The 22,387-nt window shown below is 45.8% G+C and overlaps 1 protein-coding gene across 6 annotated transcripts in view; it reads right to left on the bottom strand.

The window, feature by feature from the left end:
- Window positions 1-22,387, bottom strand: part of msi2b (musashi RNA-binding protein 2b) — a 204,444-nt gene that overhangs the window by 9,504 nt on the left and 172,553 nt on the right. For 2 of the 6 annotated variants that reach the window (XM_036536439.1, XM_036536440.1), the window contains exons 11-12: window positions 19,819-19,938; window positions 2,394-2,576 (exon numbers count right to left, since the gene is read on the bottom strand). The exons of 1 other annotated variant lie outside the window; for it this stretch is intronic. In XM_036536439.1, coding sequence (XP_036392332.1) covers window positions 2,394-2,576; window positions 19,819-19,938 — 303 coding nt within the window. The remainder of the gene's footprint in view (window positions 1-2,393; window positions 2,577-19,818; window positions 19,939-22,387) is intronic. 3 more of the 6 variants (XM_036536441.1, XM_036536442.1, XM_036536443.1) reach the window with 3 other exon arrangements.

The raw sequence follows: 22,387 nt of genomic DNA, 5'->3' as shown, positions 1-22,387 counted from the left end.
CTGGATATTTGGCTCATACTGGCTTGTACATTAAAAGATACTAGTGTCACTGTGATATGTGGGTGTAATGCTGTAATGTAACTCATGATGGTTTCTTTGCCCTGTCCTTCCTGTCCTCTGTATTCTGTAAGCCAGAATGGCACAGCAGAAGTGCTCTCAGGGAGAATAACATCCACAACGGTAGGAGCATTGAGGTGTGGTGTCTCGTCTCAACTCGGCTGGTCTCTAGGGGGTCCCCCTGATGGAGGTGAAATGCCCCTGCATGTGAAGTGCATCCCTGCACAGCTCAGGTGGTCCAAAGCCCGAGAGGTAACTTCCAGCGCCATCAACACAAAGGACATCTCAAAGGATAGCCTAGTACAAAGGCCCAGAAAGCTCAGCCTCTTGCTTGATGCCATACAGGGCCAGTTTAACAGCTTTTTTCTATCAATACAGAATTCGCAAGACCTGTTCATTTCTCAAAGGGATGGCACCTGAAATTCAGACATGTACATGCACAGTGAAAGTAAGGGACTTTTTAGATATGGCTTTTTCCCACAATGCATCTAGGTTGTAGAGAGTGAGCACAGAGTCAATCGCTGTACCATTTTGGATCCTGATGTGTCATCAGCCACGGTGATTGCCACATAGGAAGGAGCTAAGCAGGATGTGACCATGTAGGAACATAAGGATATCTGGCACACAACCATAAGACTGCTGATTGCCATCAAAATCATTCATAATTACATTCCTGGATGGGCCTAAACCACAAACTTTAGGCCTGGATGGGCCTAAACCTTTACTGTATGGCAGGTGTGGAGGAAACCGATTATATTTAATTAAAGATGCATCTAACCCCACAGAGAGAATATGGGTTTCCATGCAAGTATGTAATGTCCAGGCAAGCAGTTTTTCTTCTCTCCTGTCCATGTAGGCTTAGTAAGACTGAACTTTAGGGTCCAACCTCTCAATCTCCACACACCAAAGCCCAGTGTCTCCCCTGCGAATAGGGACAACATTTGACAGAGGGGGAACATCCTGGAATGAGATCAAGAGGTCAAGCTAAAGATCGGTCCCTCCCAACAGCCAAAAACACACTCCAACTAGGCTAGCTTTCACATAGGAAAGCAACCACAGAACCCATACAATAGTAACACCATCACGAACAATAGTAACACTACCACCAAACTGTCCACCAAACTGACAGGGCTAATTTCTTTGGATCCTCTATCAGAACTAAATGCTGCATACCAGCACAACAGCATGAACACCCCAGACTCACACACTTTCCAGCAACGTATTGGCTGACCCCGCTGTTGCCCTCCATATGGAGGGGAGCATTCACTGGCCCATCAGGAAAGTAGCATGTCTACTGCTGGGCCTTTTACAAAGCCATGTGTGTGTCTCTTGCAGTGGGGATGCAGTTCAGCACACGAAGGGTGCTTCCGTTCCACAGTGAATGAATAACCTCAGCGGGAACACCAACAATTTGTTTCCAGTGACTAATTAGATACCCGTGCTGTTAAAATACAGCACTTCATTATGTGTTGCACTGAAAAATCCAATTTCATCTGGGAGAGATTAATTAAATTATGCATGTGGTAAGGAGCCCACAGTACTCTCCCGCCACTGATGAATGCTACGGGCGTCGCCACAATAGCCAGGTGTTACATATTCATGTACGTGTGTGTCTCTGCGTGTGCTGCACGTGATCTTATCAGGGGCTGAGCAGGGACAGAGCGTGTTCGCGGGCGGTCGTCCTCCGCATTAAGGGGGTGGGATGAGGGGGCGGGGGGGGTGGACAGAGCAAGGTCGCAGCCTCATCTGCCACCTTCATCTCATTCCATAACTCACCCGCTGATGATTATTACATTACAAGCAGAGGCCGGCGATCATTTCAAATTAGAGCCTTTCACACGCTCTCTGGGTGCGGAGCATCGGGCTCTGAGTGATGCGAAAATCGGTGTGGTCTGGCTGTGCGGCACAGAGAGCGGGGAGGGGTGCCTCTTCCCCCCGCAACCCCTTACCCCTCCCTCCCCCACCCCCATCCCCCAAGGGAACAGAGCATGCCAACTGTACCTGCTTCCACCCAAACACAGTCATAAACAGTGCAATGCAGAGTGATGTATGCATATGTATGTCTGAAACTGTAAAAGTGGAACAAATACAAATAAAATATACAGCAGTATAAAATAATGTTAATAAAATATGGTTCATAAGCATGCAGGGGCTTGCAGGACAGCCCTGTCAATGGCAACTCTTGCAACATTTGCATTTTTAAATTCTCTTTCAACAATAAATAAAAAATGAATGGCTCAGACTTGTTCAATGAATGAGCAAACGTCATGATTCAGACCAATTGGCCGATGACGGAGGTGGGAGGGAGGGGTTGGAGTGGGGGCGTGGTTACAAACCTGGGGTCTTAAACTGATCCGGGCTGCGCAGGTGCTGCAAGGGGGAGGTGCAGGCAGGCGTGGCATGCTCGTTCTGCAGCATCTCGGGGGTGTGGGGGCCCAGCGAGGAGCCATAGTCCGCAAAGGAGCAGGCCGGCGCCCGGTGGTCACTGGGCGCGGAATAGAACCCGTAATCGGGGAACCCTGGGAGATACAGTACAGGGTGGGGGGAGGGGGGTACTCCATCATCGTGGAAAAACTTTGCACAGCAACGTCAAAAGCTCGTGGTGTTTTATTGGTGTGGTGATACTGTACCGTGTGGTGATACTGTACAGAGGCAGCTGTGAACAAAGGCCCAACCAAGTGTCATTTGCTTATTATGGGTTATTTTAGGTTTGGCACTTTTCTGTGTTTTTTTTGTCGAGCACGTACCCCACATGGTCCAGCAGACAGCTGGAGAGGACCAGTGAGAAGCCCATGCTGTGTCCTGTCTCCTGTCACTCTGCTATGTTCAAGCGTGTGCTAGTGCGGCCTATTGCGCTGCTGCCACTTCGGTTAATCTCCTACCCTGAAGCGCCACGCCGTGTTTTTACTTTTGAGGAAGGGATACCTTCAGCCTTCAGATCGACTGGAACAAAATGCACACACAAACGTCAACCCACACCGAGAAACTCCCACTGAGACTCAGCGCAGAGTTAGCCAAACGGTAATATGACAGAAATATTGCTTCCTTTCAATAAGCATAGAAACACCATCCATGCGAATCGATAATTCATTTCAGGCCTTTGTTCATAAATCCAAGAAGGCCTATGCCTATGTATTCATGTTAAAATTCACTCTGGCTTCATCTCAGTGTGTACTGAATTGATGTGAGAGACTTAAGTACAATTCATAACCGTAAAATACCACTGAGGCAACAAAATTTCACAAAGAGATAAACTACACTTGTTTGGCTTTACACCTTTTCCCACCCTGTGCGCTCGAGGTATTACCTTTGCAATTAAATCTTTAATCTCGTACCCCTAGCTGATGCATTTGAAGCTGGGAAACCACACCTCATTCAATCCAGGCAATATTCTCGCTGCAGTCCGCAACCTCACATGCTTATCTAAGTTTGTTTCCTCCATGATTCTCGTTTTAATCTCAAGAGTTGATCAAAGGGACACCTCAGCTAGTGAGTAAAAATGAGCCTGTCACAGCCTGCCGGTGGCAATATCCAAGGGGAATACATGTGAATGCGCATGCACAAACAGCTTTGTGTACGATATAACACCAGATATGCAGTCAGCCCTTCATGCTTGCGATATCATTGCTTGCTGGCAGATTGCCCACTCCCCAAATTATGGGCTTAAAAAAATGGCACCTTGCCCAATGTTGCCCACGTAGTATGAGCAGGCGGCCTTTGGATTTGTGTCAGCAAAAAATGCATTATTTTTTAAACAGGACTTCAGAGAAAATATAGGGACTGAAGATATAGCTGTCAAGAAACAGTATTTTTGTTTACCAAACACAAAACAACCAAAAAAACAAGAATCACAGGCTTGGATTAATGAGGACCTGATACAGCCTCAGTAGGTTCCAGTCCACTCTAAATATTGACCACAGCAGTGTTTGGTCTGCCCTTTATCCAACATTCCCAGCATTGTCCAGAGACCAGGGTTCTCCTCAGAGTCAGGCCAGTGGTCATTCCGTCTATAGGAGCTGTCTTAACAGAATGCTGATGTCACGCCATTTATTTTATTTTCTTGATTCCTTGAGCATCTTAGCTGGATTTAGAGGAAATGGCAAGGAGTGATAAGGTCTCTCGACAGTTCAGGACTGCAGGTGGATGGAGGAGTGTTTGATCTCCACACTGATCTCTCTGCACTCTGTTCCTATTAAGGGCGGCTGATTTTCCTAGCTTCACACTCCTCACAAATTACTCTCAACCTGAAAACTTGCACTCTCCACTGGCTCATAGTGAAAGTTCTCCCCTCATGTAGTCCTGCCCACCCTCCTAACATACCAATCATACACAAACCATACGGCACAGCTTCAAACCGACCTACAAACCATACCACTCAGCTTCAAACCAAATTACAAACCACAGCTTCAAATCGATCTACAAACCACAACTTCAAACTGACCTACAAACCATAGCTTCAAACTACCCTACAAACCACACCACACAGCTTCAAACTGACCCACAAACCAAACCAGCTTCAGACCAACATACAAAGCATACCTGCAAACCAACCTACAAACTATAACACACAGCCTCAGATCAAGCAGTGAACCATACCTCACAAAAACATGAGGAGGTAAGTTTTGCAGGTGCAAAAATAATGTAACAGATGGAAAAACTGGAGGGTCTGTAGGCTAGCCAACCAGGGTTAAAGATGACGAATGCTTGTCTGGGAGAAATAATCTCTGATTACGCAGCACATGGGGATATGTGTGTCAATCTAATTAAAGTTTATGCATATGTAAACCAAGATAATGTTTTTATTTTTCTGCAAAAGCCGTGAGTATTTTTACACTTTTGATTCAATAATTTTAAGATATAGCTTGGATATGTACCATTTGGAAGAGGAAGCTGGAAGATGGGGTTGAGTCTTCCATTTTGCTTTTCTGGCTCAATGATAAAACTAGCAAAGCGAGAAAAAATGAAACATCAGACTAATGATGACAATTTGAGGCTATAATGACTGCTCCCAGAACAGTTATTGATTTAATTCAACACCAATCAAAAGCACATTGCCTTCCATCAGTGCTTTTTCAAGAATCTGTGAGAGCAAACTGAATGGAACAGAAGAAAGACCACAACCCCGAATCCGCAACACCCCACACCGGCAGCCATAACAGTGTAAACAGCAAAGAAAGGAAAAGCCTGCTGGCTTTTAATAACGTATCTACACCAGTGTTTCTGCACATCTGCGCCTGCATCAGGAGGGCCTAAATGTGTTACACGCACTCATTTAAAACTCTGTCAGCCGCATATTGACTTTGACACAAGCTGAAACACAATCAAATCACTGCATCACTGCATCACTTACAATCAGTTAAGATGAGCAACATTAAAGGGATTCATTCATTATAACATTTCTCATCAAAGAGCAGCCAACTGTTCAGAGGAAGTTATAAGTCAGTCTTGCTGCTGCAAAATAATGAGTAAATGTGGTCTAACGCTGATGGATATGGGGCACACAGACAAGCCCCTTAATGCTGCCATCGCTGCACTTTGACATCTGAAACCTCGCCCGATTCACAGCGACCACAGCAGCTGAGTGATTGACATGCAGGCGGCTCTCCCCTGGCACAAGCTCCTCCTGGACAGGCTCTGCAAACATGAATACTATTGGCTCCTTTGCAAGGCATCATGGGAATAGTCACATTTCACATTTCCCCTGACCCTCAAAGACGGTTTTGAGTTAAAATGGATCAGTAGGTCAGTGCAGATCCACTAAGCCACCACTGCACCACTGAAGGCTTTACCACCCAGGGGAGAATATATATTACACATATATATATATATATATATATATATATATATATATATATATATACCTATAAATATAGAACATCCGTCATGAGATGATGGTATCCATGTATGAAAATTCAGACAGGATCCTCTATTCCTTTTCTCTTCCTCTCTCTCACCCAGTCCTGTTTTCCGTCTCTCTCTCCGCCCCCTCCATCTCTCCCGTCCCATCTCTCTCTCTCCCTCCTACATCGCTCCCTTTCTCTCTCTCTCTCTTTCCAGTTCCAGAAAGAGCCTCATCAGAAAGCCTTCACTGGAGGAACCCACTCAAGCAGCTCATCTTTAATCATTTAAAAACAACAAAAAAAAGCCACTTAAGGTTTAATCCCTTTTTGATGTTACGCTCTAATAGCTGGGTATCCTTGAGGTTCAAAGTGGGTTCTGTACTCGCCTCTAATTAAACAAGCAAGCATCCGTTCTGCGTCCTCTCATCTTTCTAATTAGATCTTAAACAACAAACAAATGCAGACCTTTCTTCGTTACTATCTCTCCCCATTAGTTAAACAGAAGAGGACGGCTGCAGAGAAAGGCTTTCTCTGTGTGCAATGCACCTGGGGTGCTGGAGCCAAGACTGGCAGCTACCAATCACAGTCAATCCTCATTCCAGGACACACAGACACAGCACAACACTACACCACACACAAATGCAAACACAACACACTCACACAAACACAACACTATACAGCACAAACATAACACACACGCAGTCACAAACACAACACACTCATGCAAACACAACACACACACGTTCCTACAAAAACACTTACACAAACGTGACACAATCTAACACAAACACAATGCACTGAAAAGAGGACGCACACACTCACTCGAAGACACACATGCATTCACAGACACAATTACACACACACACATGCTAACACTCGGTGCGTCACCTTTGTTTGCATTGACATAGAAAATTAGCCCTTGGTTGCACAGGGAGGTCTTATCAAGTAAAGAAGTTAAAATTACTTCTATTATTCAGGTAGATCGCTCCTCATGATAGCACTACCTGTGTAAAATGATGGAATAAAATCAGGCTGAAAAAGCTCCCATTCCCAGTCTCCAGAGAGGGCCTGTTCTGCCATCTGGAAGAATGGGGAGCCTTGATTAGCTTGCAGAGCTAATTCACCTCTCCCTGCACGCAAACAAGTCGCTTTCGTTAAGCGAGACTGAGGAACAAAACTGAATTAAACTGCAGCATTTAAAGGATCAAAGTTTCTCTAGTACTGCTGTAAGGTCTCACTGTCTCTGTTCTGAGAGAGGGGAGAGGGTTGCAGTTTATCCCTCCTCTCATGGATCTCACCTTTTGTTACAGATCAACAGCTAGTAACAGACAAAACTGTACTATCCATGTGCATGTGCCCGAGTCTGCAGTTCACATCGCAGGAACAAAGCCACATAGCAAAGCTGCACGCGGAGGAAGTGCTATCACTAGCACTGAATTGGAGTAATTCACAACAGGGTGGGGCAATTGTGTGAGTGTGTATGTGTCCATACATTTGTGCAAAACTACAACAACTTTCGTAATCAAACAGATATGGATTATACAGTATTAGAATAAACATCTCATACTGCTCAGATATACAGAATTACTGCAATTGCTTCATACTGTCAGAATCTGTGTAGGTCAGCTGAACAGTGACTGGAGCTGTATTTAAATTGCTGAATGAACATCTTTAACTCTAAGCCAGGAGTTAGTCCTGAAGAGTAACAAAGCTGCTTCCTGTGCCCCAGGAAGCAGTTCCAGCCTGACCTCCCAGGAGCAAGCTGGGAAAACATCAATGCTGAATATGGGGAAGCACAGCAGTTTATCAGAACAAGTGCCCTGTGGGCAGAACAGCTTTCAGGAGGACCGCCACATTAAAGCAGTAACTCCAGCTCTCACAGAAGAAAAAGACATGCTCATTCCCAAACTACAGTACATCCCCCAGGGGTATCTCCAGACACAGCTAGGGATAACACCATGTAGTGGCAGATTTTACACATTGCTTCAGCCTGCAGCTTTCTCATCTGTTCTAATTTCCATTCTTTCCAGTCTGATTATTTGAAAACAAGCATTTCAAGTGCTTCATCATTAATCTGACTGAAACAGAATGCAAGTGTTTAGTCCGTTATGGTTGCTTATGTGTGCAGCCCCTCAGGAGCCTGCAGACAGGTAGATTTACTCTCATGAACCAATCAAATCAATCAGATCATATCAACCACGTGTCCACACAAGACTCCAGTGTGATTTCACTTGTGTGTCAGCTAATCAATTTATTGATAAATCAAATTACACTATAAACAAAAAAGAGGATTGTCATACTCTATAAGCTACTAACCTGACTGGTATAAATTTCTATCAACATCAATCAAGCAATAAGCAATCAATTATTCAATCAATTGAGCAATTAATCAAACAAATCCTACTTAATATACCCCTTTGTCAACGAGATTACTGCAGAGTGCATAACAGACTGCATTGGCTGCATTAGTTATTTGAGAAGTGATCCCTGATGAAATGTCAGGTTATGTTTCTGTCATAATGTGGTCTTGGAGGAAGGATCACTGCATATCCTGGAGCAGAAATGGCACATCCTCACTTCAGACCATTTAACAGTTCATTACACTCTGGGAAACTGCAGTTTCAGCTGGAAGGAAAACCTGGATACTGCACACAGGACTGATGGCCTACTTCAGCCACCATTCACCTCTTGATGTAAGGGCCACCCATACTCCTCTGGGTAAATGTAGAATTCCTCTGTGGAATTCAGAATTCACAGGAACGTGGCATCAAATGGAAAGCCCTAATTTGAATGCTGTGCCTTCAACCAGAGCCGCTGGCTAAGGGTTGGTGCTGCTGAGAGGGCATGGTGCTGGGAAACTGGGATGGGGGCGTGTGGTGGGACTGGGCAGATTGGTGGAGCACTACAGCCAAACACCTGGGTATGAGAAGGGCCGCTGTCTCCAGCTTTCTGGAACAGGTGTGTCTATGATGATTCCAGATTCAAGATTCAAGATTCACTTTATTGTCCCACGCTGTGGGAAATTTGGCTCAGACTTCCACCCATGCTGCATCCATAGAGAAAAAAACATTCCACATACATGAAGACAGGGTAAGACAGCTACAGGGAACAAGAAACATATCTAAGAACATAATAATCAAAACATACAGAAAAAAGACAGATAAAAACATGACATGAATAACACCAATGTTAAACAGATAAATAAATAAAACCTATAATGCCAAAAAAGTACAGAGAGGCGCTACAACTGGAAATTGGTCATATCGATTCCATCCCTATTACGTCTACCGCCATTTAAAATTTTTATTGAAGTAGGGATAAAAGAGTTTTTAAATCTATTCAAACGACAATGTGGTAATTTAAACCTCCTCCCTGATGGCAGTAGCTGGTACTCACTGTGTAGCACATGAGCGCCCCTCCTCTTTTCAATCTATACTACATCTCTGGGCCCGGTTATCCACTTGCAAGGCTTATCGTATCACTGCTACGCAGACGATACCCAGCTATATCTGTCGTTTCCGCCTGATGACCCCACAGTCTAGGCGTGGATCACGGATTGTCTTGCAGGCATATCCCTATGGATGAAGGCGCGCCACCTTCAGCTAAACCTCTCTAAGACGGAACTCTTGGTCATCTCAGCCAAGCCATCCCTGCATCACAGCATCAATTTAAAGCTTGCCTCAAATACTCTCAAGCCTTCTAAGGTTGCAAGAAACCTGGGTGTCATGATTGATGACCAATTGTCCTTCTCGGACCATGTTGCCTCGGTCGTGCCGCTTTGCACTATACAATATCCGCACTACTGTAGCTTGCTTGCTGTTCCTCACTTGTAAGTCGCTTTGGATAAAAGCGTCTGCCAAATGACCTAAATGTAAATGTGAGATGAGTCGGTTATAATCTTGTTGGCTTGCCTTAACACAGCCTGCTCGTAGGTAGACTGCAGGGATGGTTCCTGTCTTACATCTTTTATCTTCCATGCAGTTTGTATTGAACCAGATTTTTGTATGAAACCTGATTTTTGTTTGAAAAATCTGCACCCCCAACCCAGCCCCTGTGTCTGTGCGTGAAGCCGCGGTGTTGATGGCTGCTTAACACCGCATCCATTAGGAGACCGCAAACGCGCCAATTGTATGAGAAGCACTGCACGGTGGCATTAATTGTGTTGGATGTCACTCTGGATAAGAGTGTCTGAAAAATGCATGGAATGTAATGTAATGTAATTTACAATAAGCTGTGCAGGTATTTATCAATGAACTGTGGGCTTGATTTCCTGGCCTACATGAGTTCCAGCTTTAGCTTCAGCTATATCAACAACCTATGGGCTAATTATACTCAAGTGCTGTCTTTCCCTGTTGCTCTGGTACCCAAAGCTGCCTCTTCCTGTAGCTCCAGTACCCAGGGTTGTCTCTCCCTGTAGCTCCAGTACCCAAAACTGCCTCTCCCTGTAGCTCCAGTAGGCTTGTGTGAGCAATGATTTTACACTCATTGCACCAATTTATGCCAATTCAAGGCTTCTGCGGGAAAGTTCCACCACGAGCTGTACATTCAATATATACACATATATATAATTGACATGGATGCTACGGACACACACATACACACCTGTCTGCTTTTCAGTAATATCAGAAAAAAGCCACAAACAGCACAAACTGTATTTCAGCTTATTAAACATGAGGTGACAGTGGCAGTAATGAAGCAAAGGACTACGCAGACACCGCAAGGCAGAGCGCTGGACACACTCACCCCATAACATGACATTGCTGGGACCTAGTGGAGCGGGAAGCATGACGAGGCCACTGGCCCAGTGCTGCTGGGAGGGAATTGTGGGTAATGAGCTGGACAGAGACCTGTCACCGTTCCAGCCACTGCAGAAGCTGCCCCGCGATCACCTCATTCCTCTTGACTTCTGTCACAATATTTTCAAATTATTATTAATAACAATGTCCCAGCTTTGGCCGTTTTTTTTGTTGTGGACAGTCGCATTTCTTTTTCCCCCTCACCAGGTGTAATTGGGAAGTAATTAGTCATCTCCTAAAAACAAATGAGCGGGTCAGCGTTACCATGGTAATGGGACCACAAGGACCAGATGGGAGATGTGTTGGTGGAGTGCCGGGTTGATCGTTATGGTAATAACGCCTTCCTTTCTCTACAGGTGGGAGGTGGGCAGCCCAGGGTCTGGGGCTCAGGCTCTCAGAGAGACCTTTCATTAACATGATCTATTTCTATTTACCAAGGTCACTCAGAGTCCGGACCACTTTTCTCAGCAAGGATACCCTCTCGACTCCCATCTTTACTTTGGTGACCCGCCTTCATAGGGGAATGATCTCAGAGTAAAGCTAGAACAAGTTGCCGTGGCATGATATAAGGTCATAGGCCATGTTGTTCATGGTAAAATACAGAGCTGTACTTGTTAATACCAAATTTCAAACATTTACAAAGGACAAAGGAGTTTTATTCTGACAATTTGCACACTACGAATAAAAGTCCTTTGTCATCACTTCATCATCACTATTATTGAAAACAACATTGTACGAGAGGCAAAAAATAATAATTCGCACATTAACAGCATGCGACAAAAGATGAATTAACACAATATCTGCATCAAGTGTGGAATTTGGAAAGCTGCTCCATCTCCATAAAATCATAAGAAAGTGATTAATTTCAGCTGACAAGCAGCAATATGGGCTAAATTAATTAAAGAACTAAATCTGAGGGGATGAAAAATGAAACTAAAAACAACAGCACTGAACTCTGCAAAGCAGCATTCTTGTTGTTATATATGAAAAAGGTATAAAAAGGTTGCAAACTGTTCAAGTGAGGAATTCCAAAGTACCAAACTAGTCATGGAGCATCATCCATCTTTCAGTAATGTTTTACTTTACTTTTATTTTTATTGTCTGAGCTATTAAAATCTTTATTTCTTTTCTTTATTTTGAATTACCAGATGTATTGCTGTTCTTGTTTTTAGATTTTTTTACATGTGGGATTAATTTGATACATAAGGATCTGAATTATTATTTTAGGAAAATACCTGCTCCTATCATTATTGTGCTCTTGAGTTACTATGCTTATACATGTATGATGTCTTATGATTCTTCTGCTGATAGACCATAAGACATCATCACTTCTTGTAGTGAACATTAGCAAACAGAAATTGCACTTGCTCTGAAATAAAGTTTATTCTAATTCTTAAGGTCACCAAATGAAGTCATGTTAGGGTCACTATACACATATCTGTCAAAAGAGTGCATTAATGCAAACTCATTTTTAGTGAGACAGCCCCATTACAAAAGAAACACATATACATATATAACCTTACTCTTGTCTAATATCCTTGATGCCACAGGTTCCTGGTAACTGGTGCACCGTGTTATTGCCATTGCAGCACTGCTGTGGTGGGCTCACTTTATGTCACTCTCTTCACAGAGGCACTTGATTGCAGCATTGTGTCATACAATGACAGTTTCATTGTGTTTAGAACGATTTCAGTATCTACACCACTGTTCATCCTTATTATGTGTGCTGTGTGAGTTGCTCTGGATGAGGGTGTCAGCTAAACAACTAAATGTAAATGTATTCAATTATTCAAATTTCTCAAGGGTGACATTCAACCACTTTTCAATGGACCGCATCTGAGCCTACAACAAACTCCCCTTTCAGACAACGGTCTGATTCTAGCCAAAAAAAAAAAAAAAAAAACCCTAAAATGCGACATCACCTGGGAGGGCTCAAGAGAGAATCTGTGTTCACTGACAAAACTCAGCCTGTAATTATCCCGACACTGAACCTCATGACTCCCATATCCACACATTGACCCCCCCTCCCCACCCCCAGCTTCAAGTGAACCCAACGGCACGTATCATTCGGTAGAGGATGTCAATAAGCTTGTCAAATGCGTGTCCAAATTAGCTTTCAATTTCAGAACAGCTGTAATTAGCTACTCCATTTCCACCTCTGTCATTTTTAAAAATTACAAGCTCTCTTCGTTGCCTCCAGTAACTTCCACTTCCCCATTTAAAATAGCCTTTTCTAACTGAATAGGTGACTAATTAACAGCATCAGACCCTCCTTTCCAGTGAGTGCAGACGTTTCATAAATAATCTATAGTTAATGTCTTGTCATTTTGTGCTCAGATAGGCTTGGCAAATGAATTTTAACAGATAATTTATTCTCACCATCGCCTTTTACGCCCCCAACCCCAGAGCTCTCTCTCACTGCCAGTGAGGCCCGCCCTCCAGCCTCTCCTCCCTTGCCCCCTGAAAAAAGGGAGAAGTGAAAGTTCTGGCGAGAGGAAAAGGGGGGTTCGGAAACGCATCTGTCTCTGTGGGGCCCCAGGAGCAGAGCGGACCGGCTACGCGGTGCCTTTCCGCCATGCCTGGCCATTTGGGCAGGGGAGACATGCTGGCCTCCTCTGCACCTGCAGCCGATCCGTTCCCCTGTGAGTCAGAGGCACAGCTGGCAGCTGCGTCCGCCCCCCCCTCGCCCCCCTCCCTCCCCCCACCCTGGCTGCCCATGCCCGCTGCCCATCAGGAGCTGCTGACGGACAGAGACGGGCAGAGGGGCCATTGCTACCCGCCAAAGTGCAAGGAGGTCGGGCGGTGGGCGCTGATGATATTATAGGTAGAAGAAAAAAAAAAACAAAACAGCCAAACAAGCCGCCATCCGGTCAGAGCTACCCCCACAGGATGGGACGAGGGGACCACTGGGCTTACTCTTTATTGCTCTTCACCTCCAGCAGGGCTTGTTTCAGCTTCCACATAAAGCTCATACTTGCTGCTGCAGTGCACTCCTCCCTCCAAACACCCCACAACCCACGCCCCTCCTCTGCCCCCACCCCCCACCTACCCATCCACCTAAACACCCCTGCACCCCCAAAAAGCTCATCCCCCCATGTCTCCACCCATGTAACCCCCCCCCCCTCCCCCCCAATTCCCGCCTCCTTGACGTTGTCCCCACTTTACCCTTCCCTCGGGCCATCTCCAGCGGAGCCGTCACGAGCTTCTGCGGACCCCAGCTGTGAGAGGCGGAGGGGCTGGTGGGACAGGGACGGTGAGGTAAAGGTCAGCCCCCCTTCCCCTGAATATTAATGCCCTGCTCTCCCCACGCTCTCTGGGCCTCCTGGAGCGATGCCGCGAGCCTCTCGCTGCATGCAGCTCTAAGATGCATTTCAAAGATGCCTTCCCCCTCCTCCTGTCCTCTTTACCGCCGAGCGTGCACCGGTCGGAGAGCCCAGCCTCGGCGCATCAGCTGGGGCTGATGAATAGAAATCTCTTCCCGCCGAGCCGGGAGAGGTGGATTATTTTAGCATTGCAAATCCCGGCCAATCACAGGCCCCCCCGCCGGAGCGGGTCCGCGACCGTGCCGCTCCGTCGGAGGGGAAGGGGCCTTGGTTGGCGGTAATGGCTGAAATCTCGCCAAGGGGCTTCGGATCTTAACCTCTCCAAACTCGGAGAAACAGGCGGCAAGCTCATTGGCACAGAGACAACAACCACGAGTTATGCAAACAAGACCATCCAAGGATCTACGTCAGATAGCAAACACCAGACAGGAACAAACGAAAATCAGATACTACTAATATCTACGTCTACGTCATCAGCTACCATAACCACTACAACAGGGGCATGCAGTCAGGCCCACAGGTACAGACAGGAGCCAGGCGGGGATGGGGGGTGGGGTGGGGAGTGGTGTGTGAATTGTTTTGCATGACAAATTAAGAGGCTCCTTCACAGAAAAAAAACCAGATCATAAGAAAAGCAGGAGGATAATGAAAGAGGAAAATAAATGAGAATTAGTATTTCATATACAACAAAATCAAATTAAGAAAAATGTACTAAATTCAAATAAGAATGTGTATGGAAATGACATTAAAAACAGCTGAAAGAAAAGAAAAAAGATTTCTTTCTTTTGAAAACCCAGTTGGTGCAGACAGCGGTGGACAGGGGGAGAGGGTGCGATGACAGAGGGAGGGAGGGAGGGGGAGAGTGGAGAAAAGGGCGTGGACAAACCTTCCGGCGGTTGCGCGCTCAGAAGAGAGAGGGGTGTCGCACAGCTCGGAGTGCAGCACACTCAGTCAGAGACACTCACTTTGAGTGGGAGAGAAACAACAGAGACATGACTGCTCAACCTGCAGCACGAACCCCAGTCTGTCTGCTTGCGTCTGTCTGTCTCTCTGCCTGCCTGCATCTGTCTGTCTGTTTGTATCTGTCTGCCTGCCTGTGTTTGCCTATCTGCTTATGTCTGATTTTCTGTTATTGTTCTTCTACTTGTGTCTGACTGTAAATCTAAGTTGGTCTGTCTTTATGTGTCAAGTCTGTTTGTCTGTCTGTCTGTCTGAGTTCATGGCCCAACACATCAGTGACTTCACAGTCAATGATTTTTTTTCCTGGTAGGTTTGAAAGTGGCTCTACATGGCCATGTTGTTGGTTACAATATATAATAATATATAAATATGATAACGTGTCTGCGCTTTACCATAGGGCAAATGCAACTTCTGGCGATTCTCTACTAGAGTAGGCTACAGAGGCACTGTGTTAGGCACAGGTCAGATCTAGGTTTTGGTCAGGGTTAGTCAGTGTTTAACTGAGGCTTTAGTCAGGGTTAGTCAGGCTTTACATGAAGATGTGGTCAGGGTTAGTCAGGCTTTATCTGAAGATGTGGTCAGGGTTAGTCAGGCTTTATCTGAAGATGTGGTCAGGGTTAGTCAGGCTTTATCTGAAGCTTTGGTCAGGGTTAGTCCTATGACACATGCACATACATATCATGGAGCTAAAGAATACATTTAGTTGGACTCATGCAATGATGTCATACTCTAAAAACTAGCATCTCATGTTTCTAGAACATATTGAGCAAAAACACTACAACATATTTTAGTCAGATTACAGTCCAGCAGAATCTGTGCTGTAACGATGACCAGCTTCAGAAAGCACCCAAAGCCCTGATGGCCCATAATGACCCAGATGTCACCCTCCTGCAGCAGTCCCCAGCCCTGACTCTGGATACATGCTGGGTGTGCTGGCTTCGCTCCAGCTGAGCCCTTAATTGGCTAGCTTTGATTGAGCTGTTAATTGATCCCTGGTCACAGACATCACTCAAAAGGTATGTGCTGCTGAAAAAATAAGCTGAGAGTTGGTATATTTGTGAAACACAGGTAGTCAAACTTCTAGTTATTTTAACCCTTCGATATAATATATTATAGATAATAATTAATAATTAGTTAATAATTAACCAATTATTAACACTACATAGTTGTTAAATGCTAAAGTTATACCAACAACAATTTGCTACCAAACAACGGAAATAAATTGAGATGGCTGCCCTAACTTTCATTAAGAGCCACAATTTAGCATCAAAACTTTGCACTTTGCATCTTTCCATGCACCTCTGACAGATTTCTCTCTTGAAGGACTTGTCGGGGTATGTGAAACACAGTATCAGATCAACAGATCAATCAAATCTGACTAATTAGAGCAGTTGGAGCAAAAACCACCACACACTGGGACCAAGATTAAGGAAACAGAGCTCTATGGTACAGGTGAGGGAGACAGAGCTGTTTGGCAAAGGTCAGGGAAACAGAGCTCTATGGTACAGGTCAGGGAAACAGAGCTCTATGGTACAGGTCAGGGAAACAGAGCTCTATGGTACAGGTCAGGGAAACAGAGCTTTATGGCACAGGTCAGGGAAACAGAGCTCTATGGTACAGCACTTGTCTGTCTGCACCGAGCGAGGACAGCTATGCTCGCTGGCTATTCAACGAGATGGTGTGGCTAACAAGCCTCTAACGAGTGCTGCACTAGAGTCTCACTAACGTGCAGGTATGAGGCTGCACGTGCGAAAGTGAGAGAGAGAGAGGGGAGAGAAAAGGGAAAATGAGTGAAGGAGCAGCGCTGCTCTGATCACGTGCTGGTCGTCCTCGACCACCGGGCCCTCCACTTGAAAGAGAAACCCCCACACGATCAATGCCTAATGGGGCCTTGAGAGCGGCCGTCTCTGAAACGACTGGCCAATCTTTTCAGAGGGATAATGACAGCACATTCTTGGACTGAGCACCTTTCACACCACTTCAGAATTGGAAAGGGGATGGATGGAGGTGGGGCAGAAGCGACCAGCAACTGAGCTGTCAATTGAACGTTCAGCTGAACAGGCGACTGGCTGTAGGGCAACACAGAGGACAGCTACTCCATCAGGAGGACTGTCCTGGCCACAGGCAGGGCCACTGGGGGGATTTCCCGCTGGTTGCGTGAAGGATAAGAACATGAAACCTGAGAGTGGGGTCCTTTGTAGCTCTGTGAGCAGCATGTTTGCATGGAAAGGAAGTTGTGAGACCGGCAATGAGGAGGCTTATTAATATCATCTATTATTATATGAGTTAATTCAGGACCATAACATGGAGCAAAAGACATGAAAACAGGTTTGTCCCCCCTGTTGCTAGTTTGGAACCTTTGTGAACTGGGTTTCAGACAGGTGTAACGAAATAGCTGCCTTGCTGGCACATAACCATGTATTGTCCAATCATAACCATATATCCCAGTGCTAAATAACTGATTGGACAACAAATACTCACATGACAGACTGGCCTTAATGAACACCAACCTAAATAAGGTTCTCTGATCTCTGCAGCTACTGAATGATTCTGACAGATGCAGCACACTGTGTCTGTTCATCCCGGTTCTGGTTTTCCTTTTCCTCCTTTAACAGATGTGGTTTAGTATTATTCTCATTTGAAAATGATCTGCTTGATTATAACGTCTGAATCTCATTATCTTCGGGTTTTTGCAATGTGTGATCCTGATTTGTCATTGTGTAGAGACTGGAACTATAATTGTGTTTGAGTGACCTTTTCTCTGAAATCCCATGATCTCTTTACGGTGAACATGCTCTTCCTCCATCATGTGCTCTTTCAACAAAGAACAATGACTGTTAAACCAGCACTCTTCATATTGGCTGTGACTTCTCTCCTTCCATTTTTGTCCCACTTGTGCCTCTAGTGGTAGAATGCTGTTACTACAATAACAGCTCACTGGCAGGCAAGCCAGTAATGGAGTGTTAGACACTAGTGTTTCTAGCGCTGCTACTTCCAGTCACAGCCAGTAAAAATCTCTGAGGAGATACATACCTTAAATTGGCCATTTTGATATCACAGTGGGAGCTGAACACATAACTTTGGCAGCAAGGAATAAAGGGGTTAATCTGGGGTCACGCTGCAGTACTCGGTCAGCTTCCTAAGGAAAATAGCTGGCCGTAAAAGCAGAGAGCTCAGCTGGTCACATATGAATTGTGATTGTCACAGCGGTGCTGTCACAGAGGACACTGTCATCTGTGCCTTGCTTTCGTAGAGTGGCATTAAGCCTGAGGATATCTGGGAAGGGGGTGGGGGGGTGTTGGGCTGCTAGGCGAGGCAGTGGATATTATCCTGATCTAGCTGGAAATGTGAGTGTGTATGTATATTCCAGCACTCTGTAAGGGGGGAACTGTAGTCGGTAAAAGGATGATGAGATGTCACAGAAAGGTCATCTCTGAATTTCAGACGTCACTTTGCGAGCTTCTCTCGCAGCTGCGTGTAATAGCAGTGTGACTGGACTGTGTAGGACAGGAGTGATGTGGCTCTAAGATCTGTCTGCCCATATCTCCCACCGAATCTCTATTCTACAACTCACCTCCTCGAAACCTTACCCGAAATTTCACCTCCCCTAAACCTACCCTACACCATTGGCCTCTCAGATTTGGGTCTCTCATGTTGGTCCAGCTGCAGAACACCTCCTGTCTCACCTCTCACCTCTCCCTTCTGCTCTTTCACACACATTTATGCCCTTGAGGATCCTCTGTCTCTGCACAGCCGAAAAAAAAAAAACAAATCCGTGGCATGTTACAAACAGAGGAGCACGTGGGACAGGCATCCACATCACAGCATCTGACTGAACCCAGCTGAAAGGCTTAACTGATGGGTTTCTGTCCAAGGATGTGTTATTCTGCATTCCTCCCAAACAAAGCTGACAGGCAGGGGGTGCTTTTGTCAGACAGAGCTGCGGGACTGTGAGTGGATGGCACAGGTGCAGTGTAGGGTCTAACACTACAAACCCAAAGGCTGTGGGTTTACCAGATGAGGCAGTACACCAGTGGAGAGATGTCTCTCGCTTAAAATAATGCCCAGCTGGAAAAGAATAAGGCATTGTATGTAACCTAGGCTGGCCTCTGTAAGGGTGTATACTCGGCAAAGTAAAGTTAAATTCTGGAGAGGCCACGCTCCTGTCCGTGTCTCAGTACACAAGCCACGGTGTCATGCTGCTACCCAGAGAGCAGTTTCTGATGGCCAATTAGAAAAGGGCACTCATTTCACCAGGAGCAAAACACGTCTCATCTGTCAACTGCCATGAAGGCTGTTAGTCACTGTGTATTCACTGTTGTTTTTCAAGTGGACAAAATGGAATTGGTTAATTAAGCCTTTAGACTTTGAAAACAGAGAGCTGGACCTGTGTGTCAGCGCACATGTGTGTGTGAGAGTGTGTCAGTGTGCAAGTGTGTCTCCAAATTCTATGCAGGCATTCTGCTCCTGTTTGATGACAGTGTGTACACACAGTAGGCAGGCCCAAGCAGGAGAGAGTCAGTGGGAGGACCAGAACATGAGAGATCTAAATCTCCAAGCATGTGGACTGGTACAGCAGAGCAGATCACACACTACTGCATGAGCACAATTAAGAAACAGGAGAGCCCAGTGCCTGCAGCCCCTCAGAGCACCACCACTTCCTGTCCTGGCCCCTCCCACTGTGCAGTGGGCAGTACTGGCAGTGAGAGGGGTGGAGCCCAACTGTGAGAGTGTGAGCTTATGCGACTGGCTATGTGCAACATTGTGGGAGGAGACAGACAGAGACAGCCAATAAGAAGGATGGAGAGCTGCAGCCACACAGAATACCGACAGAGCGTTTACCTGCCCCTGCGGTCTGCGGGCATGCCGTGTAGCCGCCTCTTCCTCGCGCCCCCCTACCTGAGCCACGCGCCGCCGCCACCGCTGCTGCTGCCACTGGTCCATACGCCGTCGCCGGGAAACCTGGGGGAGGTGGGAGGGGTCACACTCATATCAACCAACCACAGCGCTGGGTCTGCGATCAGTCAGCAGCTCTGCTTCACTCTTAAGCTGGGGACCCACACCCGCGATTCTACTTGTTGAGGTGACTACAGACTATCTGTGGGACACACTGCGGTGACTATAAGTGGCAGTCAGTCACAAACAGTTTCTGACTGACTGGCAGGTGTGTGTGTCTCCAGCTTAACCAACACACAGTCCTTCCAACTTGAAAAAATTAACACATGAATGATCATTTCAATATGACCTTAATATTGTTGTGAAAATAATTTTTATTAGGGATTGTGTGTGTGTCTGTCTGTAATGTAGAAGGACTGACAGCCCAGGGAAAATGAGCAGTTCTATCAATAACAGCATCAGTATCAGCACACTGACATTAAACTAGTGGAGGCAGTAAGCACTACTACACGTAACTACAGGAAAGAATAACACTTCAACATGTGCTCCTGTAACCTGCTCTTAAATGCTTTCCTGAGGGCACAATAAAGGACATATATTGGTACTACTGTGCTGTACAAGACCAGCACCTTGTTAACTCAAACAATGGCTCACATCCCTCTCAACCCCTGCTCAATTCAAACACCTCTCTCACAACAGGAAAGTACTCAGACTCACCACAGTGCTAGTGTGTGTTAGTGTGTGCATTTGTATGTGTGTGTGTGTGTGTGTGTGTGTGTGTGTGTGTGTGTGAGACTGACATGATCAGGTACTGAAATGAACCAATCGAGGATCCTTTCAATGGCTGGTAACTCAGTAAGGCCTTTCAGGTCATCTTAATATTACACCTAGAGATTATGACTGAGGTACATTACAATTCACCATTACTGCACTACACACAGAAAGGGAGGGAGAGAGAAACAGAGGACAGTGAAGGGGAGAGAGAAAGAGAGAGAGAGAGAGAGAGAGAGCGAGAGAGAGAGGACAGCAAAGGAGAAAGGACACAGAAGAAGGGAAAGGACAGATTGGGAGAGTGAGGGGGGGGGGTGTACAGAGAGACAGAGGAAGTGAGGGAGTAGAGAGCTGGTCCCCCTTTGGCTGGAGGGGGAGGTGTATCTGGATGGATATGGATTTCCTTTGAATGGAAGCTGCTTGATACTGCAGACCTATTTCCGCAGGCTTACCTTCAAGCGTTTCATATTCTGTAACATGCCGGTGCAAACCAAACACCTTTTCTCATATCTAATATTACATTTTCCCAGGATGAACTATCAAATCAAATCACAAGCAAAACCGTAGGAGCGCGCGTGTATGCGTAAGCTTGGCAGCTTATGAAAAACAACATACGGACAAGGACAAGCAGGGGGAATATCGGGCTGTTGAAATCAGTGTTGACCGTTAAATGGTAATTCCTCCCGTGTCATTTAATAAGGTGTCTTGTCACCTCGACAGGGCACATGGGGGAGGGGCCAGCGGCAGAGGAGCATAATCTTCACAGCTGTCAGTCGTTAGAGCCTCTCAGAGCCTCAGAGGCCATGAATTGTGGGAAAGATATCTGATGCGTGGGTTTTGAGTGACTCAGCCACTCAGCCCAACTCTCCTGAGCATCGCCCTTATGAAATTAGGAATACAGGTTTAAGGAACTGATGCAAAGTGGCTCGAAACTGACTCCAGAAACCTCAGGAATGGCAGAGAACTATTACAACCATTGCTGTGAGGTGCCTCTGGTACGATGGGGAGATTCTTTGCTCCTTTTCATTCTGACCAATCCACAGCCTTTGTTCTCCTTTTCATTATGACCAATTGACAGTCTTCCTTCTCTCTGTCTGTTGTAGATTTTTCAGTCTGATGACCAATCACATTTTTGTCATTCTTGGAGCTTGCAGGATTAGGAGGAACACAAGCAGGCAGATGGCCTCTGGATCACAAATGTATTCGGAAGCTGAAGGTCGCACGTGTGTTCGGCACGCAACGAGACATGAGAAAAACTTTCACCGTGGAGACAGACAAACTGAAAGACTGCCAGGTGATTACTCCCCTCTGTCTGGCAGCCCGAGGGGGATTCTGACAGCCCCTCGTGAGTGACTCACGGCCGCCAAGTGAACGCTAACGTGTTTTCGCCAATAAAACACAGTCAATGCCAAAAATAGCTGCTGTGGGCGCACCACATGTAAGAGCTGTCCTTTGGATTCAGCCTTCTGTTAATAACGTACCCCCACCATATCAAAATACACAGGGGAGAGTAAACAGGGAGTCTTTTCAACATTTTCCTGTTCACTCTTACACATTACCAAATCTGAGCCCTGACTGGTTGCAAATGCCACCTTTCCCCAATCATTGACATTTTCTTCATTTGGCAAATGCTCTTATCCAGGGTGGCTTAAGTGCATCTGATAAAGTGGCATGAGAAGCTGCACAAAGACAACACTGCTAACCATATTCAAACATGCATCAATGCCAAACACATGCCAAGCAC

This window comes from Megalops cyprinoides, chromosome 9, assembly GCF_013368585.1.
Source record: "Megalops cyprinoides isolate fMegCyp1 chromosome 9, fMegCyp1.pri, whole genome shotgun sequence".
Lineage (NCBI taxonomy): Eukaryota > Metazoa > Chordata > Actinopteri > Elopiformes > Megalopidae > Megalops > Megalops cyprinoides.
This window is presented reverse-complemented; position numbering and strand designations above follow the sequence as displayed.